The 20,713-nt window shown below is 42.6% G+C and overlaps 1 protein-coding gene across 1 annotated transcript in view; it reads left to right on the top strand.

The window, feature by feature from the left end:
- XYLB (xylulokinase) overlaps positions 1–20,713 on the top strand; it is a 195,360-nt gene that overhangs the window by 58,920 nt on the left and 115,727 nt on the right. Inside the window, exon 15 of the mRNA XM_075589153.1 lies at positions 1,164–1,260. Within this exon, the coding sequence (XP_075445268.1) occupies positions 1,164–1,260 (97 nt within the window). The remainder of the gene's footprint in view (positions 1–1,163; positions 1,261–20,713) is intronic.

A 20,713-nucleotide genomic window follows, 5' to 3' on the forward strand; every position in this document is an offset into this window, starting at 1 on the left:
TTGAAACTGTCCTTACTTACATCTTTGATGTGGTGGATTTGGTTTCTGAGCTTACAGGGGCTGTGTGTGTGTTTGTTAATTTCAGTTGTTAAACCAACATGGAGGTTAGTGACCCCCTCCTCCCTGTTTTTAAGCTCACTCATCACTCCTTTTAAATGGCGTTTCTTGCTAAGCACCTGTGAATGAATAGTCTATTGAGACAGGTCTCCCTCCATTAGAGAGGTGAGGAGAGCTTTTTGCAGGTACAGCAGTGTGAGGACCTACAGATGGGCCATACCGTAAAGTGGTTGTAGGTTTAAAATACTTTGTCCAACAATTAAACTAAATGTCCCTTGCTTATGAGAAGATGTTCAGATAAGTATTTAACTATATAATATATGTCGTTAGATGTAGCACTCCGCCTTTTTGTCTTTTGTTGTATACCTGAGGTCACAATCCTAGTAGCACTCTTTTTGACACAATATACATGATGTGGTGGATTTGGGTTCTGAGTTTTTAGGGGCTGTGTTTTTATCCTTACATCAACCTTAGATTGGTGGTGCTATGCTCTAATTTGGGTTTATCATACAGAGATTAGGGTTATAAATGCAGAAAATGGACAAACTGTACTTAATCGAAATGTCGCTTATAGGAAATGTGTGCTCTTGGGTATAACTGTGCAAATATAGACTTTGAATATCAGTGTACAATGTCTGCTATGTATACCATGCAGTTAAGTGCGCTCATATTGCAATCCTAATAACATTTTCAATGCTACATAAGAATGAGTCATTATTATTAATTTAAGGATACATAAATGTTATGTAGTTTTCCCCCGTATTATAAAACAACTTGTCTTTTACTTTGAATTAACGTGTTGTTTTAAAGTAGTATTCAATGATGCATGGTACTGTAATTGCAAACCATTATGATAATTCTTCATATATAATTGTTCCATGCATGCTTGAGACCTCATACACTTTTTCATTCAGGTATCGGAAAATACATTTACATTCATAACGAATGGTAAAATCACATTGATTCACAGAATTTGGTTATTTTATGAGCCATTAAATTGCAGAATGAACTGTACACGTTGGCACATGTACTGTTTCTCTCCGTATCAGACTATTACAGAAGAATACCATGATAGCAACTAACATGTTATTTGCTACTTTGTTTAGGTGTCAGAATTCCCAAAGGATGTGGAGATCCGAGCTCTAGTTGAGGGTCAGTTTATGGCCAAGAGGATTCATGCTGAAAGACTCGGCTATAGAATTAGTAAGTTCAATTGCTAGCATGGATGGTGGAAGAATGATGTAAAGAGTTGATCTGTTGAAAAACATAATGAGAACGTTTCTGCTATCTTTTTGGTCTATGCGGCAATGGTGGTAATTGTTTTGTCTGCTTATTCTACACATCATCACCCCATCTAATCTTCTTGTTGGATTGTCTTTCAATCATCTTGTGTTTTATGCTGCTTTTCTTCTTTTGTATTTATTGTATTTTTCATTACTACGCTCATTCACTTGTTTAAGAATTTGTCATACTGTCTGCCCATTTCTCCTCTGGTTAAGGTAGGAAGGGGAAGAGGATAACACAGTGTGTTTGAATCAGAGATTTAATGAAGATTGTGATACATTGTGATGGGCCAAGAAGAGGGCTCTTAAGTCCAGGTGGCATTTTTTGCTTGTTGTTGTTATTATAGAATTGAAGCAGGGGGGGTCTCCAGAGCTGAAACCCATTAATTTCAGCTGCAGAGACCCCCACCTTCCTGAGATACTTACCTCTGTAGGGGGTGCTGGTAACTCTGTCAAGTTTAAAAGTTCCTGGTCACGCGGGCCAATAGAGGGAAAAGGGAGACCAAAAAGCGCACCAGCACAAACGGAGCAGGAAGAAACCAGAACAAAAAAATGATTAAAAGGGCACTTTAATGTGGCAAAAGACCCATCCACGCGGGCCAATAGGAAGCCACAAAGGATGACGTCATGGAATTCTATTGGCCCACATGACGCTGGACATTTAAGCCGCAATTTCGTTAGGTACACAGCCCAGATGGAGCTGCTACGGGCATCCATTAAGGAGCTAAGAAAGCAGAGGATCTCCGGAGCTGAAATTAATGGGGTTAAGCTGCAGAGACCCGCTGCTTCAATCCTATAACAAAAAAAAGCAAGAAATGCAACCTGGAGTGCTGCTTTAATAGATTTAATAATATGTACAGAGCTTTAGAATTAAGCTTTCAAATGAAGACGAGACTTGTGATATTTAGAAAGACCTTTTTAATCTGGAGACCTGTAAGGCAGCAGTGCTCCAGGCTCTAGGAGAGAGAGTAGAGAGGAGAGAGAGTAGAGAGGAGAGAGAGTAGAGGCAGCAAACCTATCTGCCATAAGTACCTGTTCCTCTATTAGGAGAGCAAGTGAGAGAAATTAGAACCATTGTGAACTCTGGTCTGGATTTCCCATCCACCAGCCTCAGTAACTGTGAAGCTGTAGGATGGATCACATTTACACTATGGCTACACTTTCTGATATAAATCGGACAGAAAGCTACCTAATATCCTGGGACTGTGTCACTATATATATATATATATATTCGTCTCAAACACGGTATTGTATTGCCTATATATATATATATTAAAAAAAAAATATATATATATATATATATATATATATATATATATATATATATATATAGGCAATACAATACCGTGTTTGAGACGAATATCAAAAGGCAGCACTCCAAAAGGGTTGTCAAAAGAATGTTGTATTAACAAGACATCATATCCAACGTTTCGGCCCTTCGTGTGGGACCTTTCTCAAGGTGATGTGAATACAGAGTGCAATAGAACACATATAAATACCCTCAAAACCCATGACAAACAGGTTTAGCACATGATTACAATAAAACAATACCTGGTATGCATAATGATGGACTCTGCCATGTCTCTGAACCAGCCAGTGTTGTCTGAAACGCAGGGAACCGCCCTTGTGGTGAAACGCACTCACTGCGCATGCACAGGTCAGGGGTGAAAGGCAAGAAGTCAAGTAACTCCTGGCGCATGACTCAGAGCCAGAGAGGGCGCCTGCAATGAATGGAACGCATGCCGAGCAAAAACGAAGCCATCTGCGCACGCGCGAGTCGGATCAGGGCAAAAATAAATAAATAATCAGCGTGTCTGCAGGGGAACTTTTTTTTACCATATAGGCAACATTAGGCTTACTAACTAGTCATTGTTTAGCCTTTTCTAGGCTTACTCTCTTCAATTTGCCCGGTCTAGTTCAAGTCTGCATATATCTAGTGTATTTGTTATGCCATAGCGCGCATCAGCACTCTCACGCACGCGCAGTTGCATTCAGATCGCGGGCGATCAGTTCCCCTGCAGACGCGCTGATTATTTATTTATTTTTGCCCTGCATGCGCAGATGGCTTCGTTTTTGCTCGGCATGCGTTCCATTCATTGCAGGCGCCCTCTCTGGCTCTGAGACACGCGCCAGGGGTTACTTGACTTCTTGCCTTTCACCCCTGACCTGTGCATGCGCAGTGAGTGCGTTTCACCACACGGGGCGGTTCCCTGCATTTCAGACAACACTGGCTGGTTCAGAGACATGGCAGAGTCCATCATTATGCATTCCAGGTATTGTTTTATTGTAATCATGTGCTACACCTGTTTGTCATGGGCTTTGAGGGTATTTATATGTGTTCTATTGCACTCTGTATTCACATCACCTTGAGAAAGGTCCCGCACGAAGGACCGAAACGTTGGATATGATGTCTTGTTAATACAACATTCTTGTGACTACCTTTTGGAGTGCTGCCTCTGATATCCGTCCTCACACGGTATCGTATTGTCTATTTGTTCTATATAGGATTTGCACCCATCATCTTGATTTCCCCGACGGAGTGCCTACTGTTCTTGTTTATTCATTATATATATATATATATATATACACGGCAATATACAGCAAGCACTCCAACGTTGAAATCCAAATAAGCCTGGTGCTAATCCCATAAATAATGTAAAGAGTACGTTCTCATCCAGCTGCCCTGCACTCAGAGGTAAGTAAGCAAAAAATTGTATTGTAACAGACACAAAAATCCGACGTTTTGATCCCACAGAGGGATCTTCTTCCTGGGGTGTGCAGTGATGCCTAAGACTTACTGTGACTAAATACCCTATACCCCTGTGATCCCATCACCTGCAAACAATGCAAATGCTGATTGGAGCCACGTGATGACCAGCCTGCTTTGCTAATTGCTGCAGTCGACCATTTCGGATTAGCCGTCTCTGCAGTCATTGCTCCGGAGCGCGCCCCAGCTGCTGAATGTGCCAGCTGATCAAGCTCAGGCGTCCTCCATCACCTAGGCAACCACCAGTCCTCCGTGAGCAGGGCGCAGCACAGTATGAGTGCTGCAAGCAGTATCCGAGGCGAGACATCAAAGTGCAGAACCTGCATAACACACAAGCCACCAGGGAAGTGCAGTACAGTGGACACAAAGTGTATAAATGAAACACAAAAAGAGTAAAGGGAGGGGGAGTAAATCTCTGTGAAAACAAGATACACAATGAACTAATGTGCATGAATGAACACAAAGAGCACCAAAGACAGTAAACTCCAGGCAAACATAAACATAAATACTGATGGAGTCAAAAAAATATACACAGGGCATGTCCACGGCGCAAATCACAAATAGCAAGCCAAATTGAGGTCCTCATTTAAGCCCCTAGGTGACATGGTGTCCAAACTGTATAAGCAGAAGTTTACCCTATACCCTCCACGGATGGGGACATGTGCTTGTAAGATGGGCATGCACCTGAATGTTGCAAGGCTGTGCATCTTCTCTTTAAAGTACATAGCAACAGTTAGGTGTTTAAAATCGTAAACTGCGTCTGCACCAAGGAGAGCTTTTCTAATAGTAGCTTTTCTAACCTGTGCATGGCAATGTGCTCCTTTAACATTCTAGTGGTTTTACCCACATAGCATAGTCCACAGGGGCACTTGATAAGAAACGCCACAAACTTCGACTCACAATTGAGGAAGTCCGAGATTTTGATGGAATTGCCATTGTGTGGGTGGGCGAATGATTTGCCCACCATCGTGTACTGGCAATTGATACAGCCATGACATTTGAATACCCCACTGTTTTCTTCAGCCAAGATGATTTGACCACATACTTGTCTACAGGATCAGACTTAGTTAGTAAATCACCCAAGCTCTGACCCCTCTTGTAACAAAAGAGGGGAGGATTGGAAAAATGCTGACCAATTTTTTTTTGTCTTTGGCCAAGATTTGCCATTGCCTGGTCATACTGTTCTTGATTAGCTTAGAGGCCGTGCTGTAAGTAGTCACAATATTGAAGCGTTTGTCCTGAGGTCTGTTCACTGGTACCAGCAACTCCTCTCTAGTGGGTGTTCTGGCTTTAGCTAGGACAAGCATTAACTCGCCCTCATCATATCCTCTTTCATGAAAGCGATCTGCCATTCTGTTTAAGGCATCCTCCACCTCCATTGGATTACTCGGAATCCTGTTGACTCTGATCAACTGGGAATATGGCAGCCCCTTCTTTAGTGGTATTGGATGATGGCTCCTAGTATCCAGAAGTGTGTTCCTATCGGTTGGTTTGCAGAACATCCTCATGCACAGCACATTGTTTTGTTTGTACACAGTTTTATCCAGAAAAGTTATCTCCTGCTTGCTGTAGGCATAAGTGAACCGGATAGTAGAGGGAATGTTGTTGATATGAGTAATGTAATCCAGTAGTTTTTCCTCACTGCCAACCCACATCATAAAGACGTAATCTAAGTAGCGGGAGTAGAGTTTGATACAGTCTGAATGCGGAGCATCATGGAGAAGATGGGTCTGTTCATATTCATGCATGAAGAGATTGGCGTATGATGGGGCCATATTTGACCCCTTCGCTGTCCTCATCAGCTGAAGATAGAATGAGCATTCGAACTGGAAAAAGTTCTTGTGATAACACCTCTTGCCTGTAGTAGTCATATGACATGACCACCACACTGCCCCCCTTATTTAGTGCAATGGAACAGGGGAAAACCCGGGCGCTCCCTCCAAAATGTGTGACCGGGGAAATATAACAAGATGTTTACAACCTTAAAAACATATACAAGGGTCCCCTAAGTTTCGTCATCTCGTCCTATGGCTCTGACCCCAATAGGATCTATCCAGGATCCTTGTTGGTACAGGGATACAGAAAGAAAGGGGGAGCACAAGGCACCCCTTATTTAGTCACAGTAAGTCTTAGGCATCACTGCACACCCCAGGAAGAAGATCCCTCTGTGGGATCGAAACGTTGGATTTTTGTGTCTGTTACAACACAATTTGTTGCTTAGTTACCTCTTAGCTCTCTCTCTCTCTCTCTCTCTCTCTCTCTCTCTCTCTCTCTCTCTCTCTCTCTCTCTCTCTCTCTCTCTCTCTCTCTCTCTCTCTCTCTCTCTCTCTCTCTCTCTCTCTCTATATATATATATATATATATATATATATTTCAGACAAAAGCAAGTTCCTAAAAGCGAAGTTTGTAACATATCTCAATAGGCCAACCAGTAGGGCCGCAGACAGATTTCCCGGGGCCCAGGACTAGAATTACGATTGCCCCCTATTTCGCCGGTCTTGCGAGCCCCACATTTCACACCTCGCAAGCCCCCTCTATTTCCCCCATCTCACTGTTACCTTTCACCCTCTCTCATACACCCCCTCTCTCCATCAATTACCCCACTCCTCACACTCATTCCCTCCACCCCACACACAATCCCCACCCCACAAAATACATATAAATCCTCCTACCCCCCCAAATACACAAATGCATACATCCACCCACCCCCAAAATACTCAAATCACCCCCAAATACATACAACCCCCCCACACGTCAAATACATACAACCCCCCCACCCGTCAAATACATACAACCCCCCCACCCCACAAATACATACAAATCCCTCCACCACCCAAATACACACAACCCCCTTACCCCCCAAATACATACAAAGAAACCCCCAACCCCAAAGTACATACAACCCCCCCTCCCAAATACATACAGGCTCCCGCCCCCCAAATAAATACAAACGTACCTACCTTGCGGATGGCCTTAGGCTTTTGGCCGGGCCCGGTTGGTTGCGGGGGGCCCGGCCGGCCGGTGCTGCAAGTTGGACTCGACCTCTGGTTGGGCTCGGATGTGGTCCTCTTGTTGCCACCGGGCCCAGCTCTTCCCAGCTGCGAGCCTCCCTCACTGACTGTCTCACACTGAACTTGTCATGCCGGCGTGTGCCATTCCTCTTGCCCAGCTTGCTTCCAGCACGCGCCGACGTCAGAAAGTCCCGGCACGCACAACATCAGAAGCTCAGCGTGGGACAGTCAGTGAGAGAGGCCCACAGCTAGGGAGAGCAGGGGCCTGGCCAGAGGTTGGGCCCAACATGCAGTGCCGGCTGGCTGGCCGGCCAGCCGGGCCCTCTGCTACCACCAGGCCCGGGACACTTGTCCCGGCTCTCCCCCCCTGTCGGCAGCCCTGTACAACAGTAGTTTTGGAGATTATGACTATATGGGGGATATTTATTAAAATGATCCAATTTGCTTTAAAACAGAGCAAACATTTTCACATTGATGCAATGCAATTGCCACCTGTGTTGGGAGAAATTCTCCAGTTGATACATATCCCCTTATATTTTGTATTTGTGTACACACACATTGGGGGTCATTCATTAAGGTCTGTTCCAGATCACGCACTCTGATCCACGTACATGACAGATAATGCCCGTTCGGGCTTGTAAACCCACAATAGACTTTAATGATTCTGCCCCATAGAATGTCAAATGTGACCGAGCACTCTGTAAAAGCAGTTAAGAGATTAAATAGATTTTAAACTTAATGAGTCATTATATCATATTGCTGCGAAGCATATGTAGGTTGTACAAATTGTAATTGTACCTTGAACAGATACATTGGAACATTATGCTTCACTAAGGACACTTTTTTTAAATATAGCACTTCACATTTATAGTTAAGCTATGAAGGACAGTAGTGTATCTCTAGGTATTATCTAGCAGGTACACTGTAGCTCAACAATAGTGCCCAAACTAATAATATATATTTTACAATGCATAATAAAGAGCAAGCAATATTTATAGGGGCAGTGGGGTGAGCTGCTTTTACAATCAATCAGTTTTTCACGAGACTCTTAAATATACATGTCATCGTTTTCTAAAACCAGCTTTATCACAGGTCACAAGAAAAATATATACATGCTCGCTTAAGAACAGAAATAGACTCCAAAGCCTTTGTTTGGTGCAAAGAAAGAACTCACCACCGCTTATGCAAATATTCAAGTCGTGGAACATTTGGGTAGCAGTGATCATAACATGGTCTCATTTGAAATAAATGATCAAAAAACAGATTACTTGGGTTCAACAAAGACCTTAAACTTTAGAAAGGCAGATTTTAATAAACTGAGGACTGATCTAGAAGGAATACATTGGGCTGATGCTTTTGCAGGGAAAATGTAGAAGATAAATGGGCAGTCTTTAAAACATTGTTAGAAAAGCACACTCATCAATGTATACCCTTGGGTAATAAGTAAAAAAGAAATGTCAAAACCAATGTTGCTAAATACTGTAAGCAGGTAGGGGAGGAAATGGAAAAGAAGGGGCAGGCGTTTAGATTCTTTAAGTCAGAAGGGACAGAGACATCGTATCAGAATTATAAGGAATGTAGCAAAAATTGCAAAAGGGCAATCAAATGAGCAAAAATGGATAATGAAAAAAGGATTGAAATAGAAAGTAAGAACAACCCTAAAAAGTTCTTTATGTATCCTAATAACAAAAAAATCAGAAAAGAAAATATAGGACCCTTTCAGTGTGAGATGGGCAGGCAGATTATTGGAGATAAGGAAAAAGCAGAGGTATTAAACAAATTCTTTGCCTCTGTGTTTACCAGGGATGAATCAATTTCAATAGTAGTGCCTCAGGAGGAAGCCACAACCTCCATATAAATGAACAATTGGTTAACTGAGGAAGAAGTTCATAGGCGCTTGAAAAAATTAAAGTAAACAAGACACTTGGCCCCGATGGCATACATCCAAGAGTTCTCAAGGAGTTAAGCTCAGTAATGGCCAAGCCATTACATTTAATTTTCAAGGACTCCATTTCCACAGGCTGAGTACCAGAAGATTGGCGTACAGCAGATGTGGTGCCTATATTTAAAAAGGGGGTAGATCACAACCGGGGAATTACAGACCTGTAAGCTTGACTTTAATAGTGGGGAAACTACTTGAAGGTTTAATATGGGATAATATTCAGGAATACCTAATGGAAAACAAAATTATTAGTAATAGTCAGCATGGATTTATGAAGGATAGATCTTGCCAAACTAACCTTATTTGTTTCTTTGAGGAGGTATGTAGGAATTTAGACCAGGGTAATGCAGTTGATGTGGTCTACTTAGATTTTGCAAATGCTTTTAATTCGGTTCCACACAAGAGGTTTGTGAACAAAATAAAGAAAATTGGACTCAGTAAAAAATATATGCACCTGGATTGAAAACTGGTTGAAGGATAGACAACAGAGGGTTGTCATAAATGGAACTTTTTCAGGTTGGGCTAAAGTCGTGAGTGGAGTACCTCAGGGATTGGTACTGGGACCCTGGCTTTTTAACTTGTTTATTAATGACCTTGAGGTTGGCATTGAGAGCAAAGTCTCCATCTTTGCTGATGACATTAAATTGTGTAAGGTAGTAGAATCAGAGCAGGATGTAGTTTCTCTCCAGAAGGACTTTGAGAGACTGGAAACTTTGGCAGGTAAATGGCAGATGAGGTTTAATACAGATAAATGTAAGATTATGCATTTGGGATGCAGGAATAAACAGGTGATTTATAAATTAAATGGGGATAAATTGGGGGAATCCTTGATGGAGAAGGATTTAGGAGTGCTTGTAGACAGTGTAAACAGGCTTAGAAATAGTGCCCAGAGCCATGCAGTAGCTGCAAAGGCAAACACGATCTTATCTTGTATTAAATGGGCAATGGATGGAAGGGAAGTAAACAGAATTATGCCCCTTTACAAAGCATTAGTAAGACCACACCTTCAATATGGAGTACAATTGTGGGCACCACTCCTTAGAAAAGACATTATCGAACTAGAGAGAGTGCAGAGAAGAGCCACCAAATTAATAAAGGGGATGGACAATCTAACTTACGAGGAGAGGCTAGCTAAATTAGATTTATTTACATTAGAAAAGAGGCATCTAAGAGGGGATATGATAACGATATATAAAAATATTCGGGACAGTACAGGGAGCTTTCAAAAGAACTATTCATCCCAAGGGAAGTTCAAAGGACTCAGGGGCATCCCTTAAGGTTGGAGGAAAGGAGATTTCACCAGCAACAAAGGAAAGGATTCTTTACAGAAAGGGCAGTTAAAATGTGGAATTCATTACCCATGGAGTTTGTGATGGCAGATACAAAAAAGGGTGGACATCTTTTTAGAAAGGAATGGTATACAGGGATATACCAAATAAGTAAACATGGGAAGAATGTTGACCAGTGAATAATGTGATTGCCAATTCTTGGAGTCAGGAAGGAATTTTTTTTTTCCCCTTATGAGATATCATTGGATGATATGACACTTGGTTTTTTTTTGTGTGTCTTCATCTGGATCAATAAGTAAGTATAGATATAGGATAAAGTATCTGTTGTCTATATTTAGCATAGGTTGAACTTGATGGACGTATGTCTTTTTTCAACCTCATCTACTATGCAACTATGAAAGCTTATCAAACGATATATACAGCATCAAATGTCCAAAAAGAGTATACACACCCTGGTTGCCATGAAAAAGTTAGTTTATTGCACAATTTTCCAGTGTTTCGGTCCCATAATGGTGTGCATATTCTCGTTGGACATTCCCCTTCATCACTGTCTCTGCTTCATCCTTTACAGAGAGAGGTATGAGCCCAGTCAAGCCTCTAACAAAACAGTTTGCATTGTATTTTCCAATTTGCAGTTCTGAATTTTGCAGCTTTTGGGTCTCAATTGAAAGTGTCACTTTTATTCTATATCCGCCGCAGTGGGCCGTATTCGATCATAAACAATGAAGTTTAGGCAGGGCCGGCGCAAGCGTTTCATGCGCCCTAGGCGAACCTTAAAATTTGCGGCGGCACAGCGGGAGCAGCACAGGAGTCAGGGAGCGGCAGTAGAAGACTGTGTCAGCGGAGGGAAGACGTTGAGACAGCGGGGGGCGGTGGCTTGGCTGTGGTAGTTGAAGACATCCGATCGAAGCAGGAGTAGAAGCACAGGAGACGGCAGGGGAGGTACACACTGTAACACTGGAAGTTGACCGGCACATGACTTCCAGCACTGAAAGTCAGACGCCGGTCAACTTCTGGTGTTACAGCTTGTACTTCCCTGCCGTCTCCTGTGCTCCTACTCCTGCTCTGATCGGATGTCTTCGCCTGCCACAGCCAAGCCACCGCCGCCCTCTGTCTCAACATCTTCCCTCCGCTGACATTGTCTTTTACTGCTGCTCCGCTCCCTGACTCCTGTGCTGCTTAGCTCCCGCTGCGCCCCTAGGACCTTTGCGCCCTAGGCGATCGCCTAGGTTCGCCTAATGGATGGGGCTGGCACTGAGTCCAGGGCATGCATTGCAGTTTGGTGTTGCGGGCCCCCATTGGAGTAATGGGGCTAAGCACATCTTAAGTAACAAAAATGATGTTCAAACAAATGATAGAAAGTGTTAAATGGCCGAGTACTGTGCTTTAAATTTATTTTAGCTCCAATGCTTGTTTCTAAGTGGAAAGTCGGTTATCAAACATAGTAGGATCCCGTGCAGGTGGAGGCGCTGTCACCAGATGGATCATACACACCCCAGGCTCCCAGCAGCGAAGGCTCTGCCCTCCTGTGAGCCACAGTTAACGCACCACACACACCGTAGCCGCCATATCTCCCAGGGGGTGGGGGAAAGTGCGCTACATGTACAATCTTGTAGATTGTGCTTAAAGGAGAATTCCTCCCTAACTGATACAGTAAGTGAGTAAGGCTTGAAGACAGAAGCAATGATCCTTTATTAACATACAGTATTATTATAGGCATCGATGATTTTAAGGCCTGGCTGCCATCTGACTGGTATTTTACAGACTAGAGCTATTCCTGGTAGAGTAGGAATTTAACGGGCTGTTAGCTCTTTAATCTTTACAGTGCCCTTATACCATTCCAAGAACTGCAAAGGAACAGGCACACACATGGACCCAGTGCTATTCTCTGAAAGAAGACAAGATGTTGCCATTCTGGGCTCATGATTTAAACATTGTGCTTTCCTCTTGATCACAACCCTTTTTTACTACTTTACTACTAAAAAAATTCCATCTGCCCAGAACTTATCCCGACAAAACGACTTCGATGGTGCTAAGGAGAAGTTCAAATGTAATTGAAGCAGTATAAAAGTGATCAAACCCAACACCAGCTGGTAATCTTTGAAATCTTAGGCCGCGCCTATAGTGCCGGCGACGCGTGACGTCGCCTGTCGCCGCTAGCGAAAATTGTATTTCGCTTTGCGGCGGCATCGCGGGCGACCCGGGCATTGATTGGTTCAGGGGTTGTCACATGAGGCGACAGCCCCTGAAAAATCAAATATTCCCGGCTTCCGAAAATCGTGTCGCCCCCGTCGTGCTTACTATAAGCGCACGCGGCGGTGACAATGCATTTGTTTTCGGGCGATGTCGCATCGCCGTCGCTATATAAGCGCGGCCTTAGTCTGTTTAGCAGTGGAAAACTTCTCCTTGGATCGCAGGGATAATCATATGGAAAAGAGAATAAACATATACATAGTGTAATACCTATGGGGGATAGATGTATATAGTAAATACAAAAATATATGTATCAAAAGGCGACACTGATAGCCCAGAGGAAAATGAGGTGCATCGGTAGGTGGTCTTGGTAATTATAATGCTATTTAAGTAATTTTGTTGGGACTGTTACTATTTCTGATTTCCAAGGAAAATCAAGTTGACTTTCTTGGCAGCTCATGGACATTCACAACACTTTATTATATTGTTATTATTGTGCACTTTATACAGTAGTATTTTGTCACAGGTTTCCAGAATTCACAGTCACTACATGTATATTTTTGTTATTAGCGCTAGGCACTACAGTAGTTCTAAATTTGCCCAGAACTAATGCCAACTTCTTATTGTATATTTTAGAAAAAGAACAAATATAGGCACGATCATGATTTTCAGAGAAGTTTTTCAAATTTGGATATTAAATATGAACAAATAGCTGCTTAATAACTCAATCATTCTTTCAAAACGTTACGAATATTTTGGGTTTGGGGTCATTTGATTGCTATTACAGTGACCCATGGGTACCTCACCCAACCATCCTGAAGTAAAGAGAGCGTTCACATATTCTTCTGGACTATTCTGGTGCAAAGTGCATTGATCCTACACTTCAGCCGCAGACCAGTCTCTAAAAGGCAGATTCTTATTTTTTTTCTATCACTGAAAATCCACGCTGCAGATTCGGATTTTTACAAATCCGTTTACAGGAGAGAGCTATTTTCCATGCACATGGGCTCAAAAAGGAGCATACCTGGGAGATATGGTAATGAGATGCAAAGTACCTTTAAATGACTCATCCCACTCTTCTTATTTATTTATAAAATATTTTACCAGGAAGTAATACATTTAGAGTTACCTCTTGTTTTCAAGTATGTCCTGGGCACAGAGTTAAGACAAATAATACATATCCTTCTAAAAGGATTTCCATAAAAACTATATTGACAAATCTAAGGCCCCTTGTGAGGAAAAGGGATACTTGTGCCAGGCCCAACAGGATCAGAACACACAACCTCTGCAATTCTGGGCAGCTGCTTTAGCAGTGTGAGCTAAACTAGCTGTTGGGTAGCATTGATCTCACAGCATATTTTTGAGCTCTACTTCTCACTGCTCACACCTGTAGCCCCCTCCCCCTGGCTTCCTTCAAAAGCAGCCTACTTCCACTTCCTGGTTGCCAGATCAATGTTCCTTGTACACAAAAAGGAGCAGACTTGAGATACCTGTCAGATATGCTAATAGAATTAGCTACAGGTGTGAGCAGTAGAGCTCTAAAGTATTCAGCAACTGCAGTTTAGCTCACACTGCTAGAGCTGTTGGTTTGAATAGCAGAGGTTGTGGGTTCTGATCTTGTTGGGCCTAACACCAGTACCCCCTTCATCACTAAGTGCCTTAAGCCAGGTGTGCGTAAACTGGGGGGGGGGGGCAAGATTTTTCTGCACGGTGGTTGCAGAGGCCCTGCGTTCTTCCCAAGGCATTTAAGTTAAATGCCGCGGGATCGTGTGAGGCCTCTGCAACTCAACTTACCTTGTTTCAGAAGGCTGCTGTGATGCGTGGCCATGGCAACGTGGCGTCACATGACCCCGCTGACGCCGGTACAAGACCCCTGCCTTAAGCTAGTGAAAAGTCATTTAAATATTCTTTGCATACGTATCTAAGGTATGCTCATTTTGAGCACAGGTGTCTCCATATTATTTGGAGGGAGGTTTGAGGATATATATATATATATCTTAAAACTATACTAAAATAGGTCTCTTTCTCCTCTCTCTCTCTCTCTGTGTCTCTCTCTCTCTCTCTCTCTCTTCAGCGAAACTCATATTTCAGGGCCTAAAAGTTCTGGGCATATTTGAATGATAGATTTACTGGTGGATTTCACTCGCTGATTGTGTATAATTTAGGCAGATCCAAAATGATGGTGGCTTTAGGAGATGGACCAGATGGACCAGATTTTGACAAGTTTGCCTATTTGTAATGGGATCTTTCAGCGCCACAAGCTGTCTTTAGGAAGAAGTCTGCATAATAACTTATTCAGGGAATAGCTCATAAAGAGCTTTATAAATCCACATACAGTATAAAGGTCTCAGTAGTACTCTTTTTTTTAAATCATTGTATCACTTTAGAGACATGAGCTAGTATTTTATGTTCTTTTTTCTTTTTATATATATATATATATATATATATATATATATATATATATATATTTATATATAGCAAATGGAAATATAACTGTATGCTCATTTATATGTCTTAGACAGGTCTGCAACCCTGCCTTTCACCATTATCACCCAGCACACAGTGCTACCACTGCAGCAAGGGATTCTGGGAAAAGACATGCAAAGCACACAGTGCCACCTTTTACCTCAAAACCATATAACATGGTCCCCTGTAAGTTTATGCTTGCTGCATTTCACAGCTTTGAGCACAGCCTGGGTTACGATGCATAGCCAGTAAACTCACCCACAGACAGCCGTTTCCACCTTAATGGGTCTCATCAGTGTGGGGTTGGTTATACTGTGGAGGGTTTTTGTCACTTTTTTTACCCACCATAACTTAACTAAGTATGGTGAAACCTATCCTAAGCTTCATTATGCAAAGTCAGTATTGAGGTTTAATGACTCGCTGGCAATTCTCTAATTGTTCTGCTTTTCTAAAGCGTAATGCTTGTTGGTCACTAACCTTTAATTCATTTTACACCTTCATAAAGGGAAATAAAGTGGGTTACTTTAGAGGGTGCATTTCTTTCTTGCTGGCAGTAGAGGGCGATAGATTCACAGTAATTTAACAGCAGGTACTATACTGCATTCTCTTGTTTTTACAAATGGCACAAATCCTGCAAATGATCCTTCTAAGATCCTAAGATCCTTCTGCATTCATTTATGCTTTACTGTAGCTTACTGTACATAAGAGCTTTGGGTTCAGTTATCACCTATTATTTGTATTACAATCCATCATTTAGACAAAAATGTTTTCCAGAACTCTATGTTATCTGTGGTATTTCTTGTATTCGCAACTGGTTTATATTTTTATTATTCTAAGACCTTGACCCCATCGCTGCCAAGGTTGGCGAGCCTCCTGGACATAGGTTGTAAATCAGTGCAGTTTCGGGCTTCTCTCATGGGGCCCTATTCAATGTAATGCAAAGACATCTTCACTTGCACGAGAAGATCTTTGTCCCATTCGTTAGGCCGCGTTTATAGTGGGTACGACGGAGCGCATGGCGTCGCTCGCGCGATTTGTGCTCATAGGAGGTGTGGCGGAGTCGTCACAAGGCTGGTTCACCCTCATTGGCTGAAACGCGCACGTGACGCGGCCGCCGCGTGACAAAAAAACAAAATAATCCGTAGCTTGAAAAATCTGCTACGTGGCCGCAATGCATCGCGCTTGCGCACGCGCGCACTATGGCCACCCTCCTTGACTTCCACTGATTTGTTTCCGAGGCGCGCGCCGTCGCGGCTACTATAATCGCGGCCTTAGAATGGAGGTGAAATTGTCTTCAGCCCGTGCAAGCTGCTTCACAACAAATTGATCAGGGCTTCTGGGAGGAGACCTGCTGAAGCAGATTAGAGTTAGAGATCAGATTCTGATTGATACTTTGTTTTTTTTAATTATAATATTTTGCCTTATTATCCTTTGTTTTTGCTGTGTCCCTGTAAAAAGTTTTGTTCTAAACAGGGGATCTTCTGTGTTTGTGGGGTTCTTCTTCTCAAATAGAAATGAAAATCCCTCCGCAATATAACACCTTCCCTAATTGTTTGAGAGTTGCTTCATAAATGAAAATATGTTGATGATCTTTTTTGAAGACTTAGACGATAAAGCTTAAGGCTCAGTCCCCGCTGGCGCTGAGCGCGCTCATGCTTGGAGAGCGCTCCAAGTATGAGCGCTGTGTGTCCTGCTTGTATGTGCGCGCGGGGGAGGGGGGGGCATTGCAGGTAGTTGAGCTTGCGCGTAAGTGTAGGTTTTTGTTTACCTAAGCGCCGATCGCGGGTGAGCGTGTGTGCCCGCGCACGAGTGCTGCGCGCACCGCGTCAGCGGGGACTTACATATCTATATATGTAAGTAAGCGCCATCCGCTCAGCGCTAGCGGGGACTCAGCCTAACTGTGAAATGCTCAATGGTTATTAACCTGAAACACACATATATTTTCTGTAGCGTTGTGTAGGGTCACAGCACTCAAAGAATCGCAGTAAGCAAATCATTTGAATGAAAAATAATATGATGTATTGTGATTTAAGCATATATATAGCTAATCAATTAATGCAGCTCAAACGTATGGTCACATCCAGTAAGTACAAAGGTATTTTGATAGAAAAAACTATTCTGTTTTTTTTTTTTATATAGATGTGCTGTTTGACCAATAATTGTAAATTCAAAATATATTCTGTTTCTGTGCAATACTAATATTGAGGTGATCGTGGCTTAGGTACAAATAATTTTGAAATTGATTATCTATTTATCGTGTAAGTGGAGCTGATTCTTCAAGAGACTGTAAATAACGACAATTAAACCCCACTACCGCACCACAAGCTCCTCAATCCCTGCCGATTAAAAAAATATATAACTTATAAGCTTTTGTTTCCGGACATGTTTTAAAATGGTGTCACCGGCAATAGCTTTAGCAGTGTTCAGTCAGCAAAACGGTGGTACTTCTAACCCTGATGTAAAGAGAAGTTTTCATTACTTGTCAACTGTTGCTGGCCCAGAAACGTTATGATTTCCAGTCACGCTGCGCTTACTCTGTATAACTAGTTAGGCACGGAACAGTCAGCCGGGGATATTATAACTGACACAAGGCACCAGACGAATGAGAATGCATTAACATTCTGTGGCAGTCAGCCCTGTCTGACTGTTCTTATACCTTTTTTTTTTACCAACTTAGCTCATTTAGGGTTGCACGGTTTTATTATTTATGCCATTTTTGTAGACTTTTGGTGACTTTGAATTTCTGCTGTATGATGTTATGTAGATGATTTGGGAGTATGCCTGTGTTTTTATGCTGAACAGACCACTAATTGCCTAAGAAGCATTGATCCTGCTTAGGTAATAATGAAGTGATAATAGTTATCAGTGTGGCTCGACGGGTGGGTGCACTTATCTCGGAAGGTAAATACAGTATGTGAGTAGCTTTTAATGATGACCAACAGTTTTTAACATGATTATATCATGTTGTTGGGAAAAGCAGCTCACTAGTGTATGGAAGTGAATACGTTATCTTTCATAGGAGAGCTGCAGCAAATAAAAATGTCACTTGGGAGCACGTTCATGTCTCCGATAGGTCTGCAACCCTGCCTTTCCCCATTATCTCTTAGCATACAGTGCTTCTACTGCAGCCAGGGATTCTGGGTAATAATATGCAAATGAAGACTCACGGTGAGTCACCTTTTGCTAGTAGGCCTGTAAAGTATGGTCATATGTGTACGTTGTATTACAATTGCCTTTTAACTAAAAGACCCTGCAGTAATTTCAACCATTTAAGTCTATTGATCAAAGTTTGCATTAGCAGTTCATTTCTGCGCATGCGTGTCGTATGTAAACTGTACGGAACCAATATGTGGTTCATTGAATTTGTGCGTATGCGTGTACACCGTATGTGAACTGTATGGAACACATTAATTTCTAACACCTTAATTATCCATTGGTGGAGGCAGATAGTTGGGTGGCAGCAAGCCGTGGCTGTAGAAGTTGTATGAGTTGATCAACAGGCAGTGCTCAGCATAGTTGTAATCATCTCGTTTTCGTAGTTGGTTGGGCTGTACTGCACGTACTCGTTCTCGAGCGGATCATTGGGAAGGAATTGGAAAGGTCTATTCAATCATTCTCTCTGTTCTGAAGTTGCTTAGATGGAAAATATCCATCCAAGAGGGATGGAGTGTCTAGTACCCCACTCCTCACGCCCGTATGCAATTATTCTAATAAAGCAATCAAGGCTTAACTTGTGTCAAATACTATTCTTCTATCCTTTTTTGTTGTTCTCATAGAAGGGGTATTTGGTACTGATATTGATAGATCTCAGAGACTGTTAACTACTTAAGAACTATCCTAAAAGGCAAATATTTCAGAGTCACATAACTATAAGGTGGTCTAGGCAGGGGTGCGCAAACTTTTCCCTCTGCGCCCCCCTGCATGCTGTCCCCCCCTGCATGTGCCTCACTCCCCTTACCTTGGCTACGGTGACTATCTACTTTGCGGGGTCATGTGATGTCACATTACCATGGTAACGTGACATCACATGACCCCGCGGCATCATTTGACGACGCGTTGCCATGATGACTCGTCGCTGGAAGCCAAGGTAAGGGAAGTTACAGAGGCCTCGCGCGGTCCCCCGGCATTTAATTTAAATACCTTGGGGAAGAGTGCGGGACCTCTGCAAATGCTGCCCCCCCCCCTGGAAAATCGGGGGGCGCCCCCCCCAATTTGCGCACCCCTGCTGTAGGCAACAATTCCTCTTTGCATTTCTGTGCTACGAATGCCATATTGGTAAATACAGTGTGAGAAAACATCTACTGTAGCTTCTTTTGATGAAGGTACAAGGTCAGAATGAAGAATGCCATGTGTTTCAAACTAGACATTTCTAGTGACATTGCTACATTGTATCTTGTATAAGGACAAGTGTGAAGTTTTTGACAGACATAGGCAAAGATATTCAGTGCGCCATCTGCCGTAAGCAATACATTAATCATACAGGTCTGTCAATTAATTACCTAATTTTAGGAGACAATAGTCACAAGAGGAGCAGGTACACAGATGGTGGCCAAAATTCACCCTGCTTCAGTGCTCTTACCGCTAAGCGACTTCTTCAGCCTTATTTAAATAATTCCTATGTACCTTACACTTTCCCACTTCTTTTCATTAATGCACTAGTACAAGTATCTGAACAGTTCCACAATCTAGGAATCATTGCACATTTTCATTCATCTTTTCCAAGAACATAAAAAGTAGGAAGTTATTATAATTGTTTAAAGATTGGTATTTTAATAAAATTAAAATAAAACTGACATTTATTTAATGGCCCTCTTCTTGGCTGGTGGGTGAGTGGGCAGGGATCTCTTCCTTTGGTCGGAGCTGGAGGAGGGGTCAGGATCAGGCTACACCTGGGCGGTGCATGGGGACTCCTCCTCCTCACGCTGGAGGAGTAGGATACTAAATTCTGTACAGTTCTAAAAGAAAACAAGTAATTCAATACACATTCTGCATCTGCAAACAGCACTTGGTGCAATACAACACACAGACAATGGTACTCACGGGATCTGTGTAGAGAATCAGCCAGTCCCCATCTGGCCTATCATACTGTAGTTGCCTTGCCCCTCTTCCAGCCACCATGGGATTAATTGTGCCCGTCGGTGCCATGGCTGTGTCAGGGAGGCCATCCCTGCTCCTCCACCTGCTGTTTGCTGAGTCGTAGCAGGAGTGTTTGCTCGGCCAGTGTCCCTCTACAAAACATAAAGTAATAAGAGACTTTAAACCCAACAGTATATTGTATATGTATATAATTTGTACATAAACAATATGCAATTATTAGAGTACTGGAGATACCGTATTATTCACACACTCATGTAGAGAAAAGTACCATCCAGACATGGTCCATCGGGTCACGTGGGTTCCCAGGCCAGGAATGATGAGATGTTCGGTGGGGCCTCGACGTCTGGTTGCCATCTTAATAATAAAGGGTTTCTAGACATTTCTAGTGACATTGTTACATTGTATATTGTATAGAAACACATATGACATTTTTCGCACCGCCAAAGATATTCAGTGCGCCATATGCTGGACACACACTGAATTGCAATTACATAAATAAACCCCACAAATAATTCTGCTGTCTGAACGTAGCCGGCCCGCGGTGAACAAAGTGTTCACGCGGCTTTATCTCGCACCTTGTCACGGTACCGAAAACAGCAAGTCTGGCT

The sequence above is a fragment of the Ascaphus truei genome, chromosome 2 (assembly GCF_040206685.1).
Source record: "Ascaphus truei isolate aAscTru1 chromosome 2, aAscTru1.hap1, whole genome shotgun sequence".
Classification (NCBI taxonomy): domain Eukaryota; kingdom Metazoa; phylum Chordata; class Amphibia; order Anura; family Ascaphidae; genus Ascaphus; species Ascaphus truei.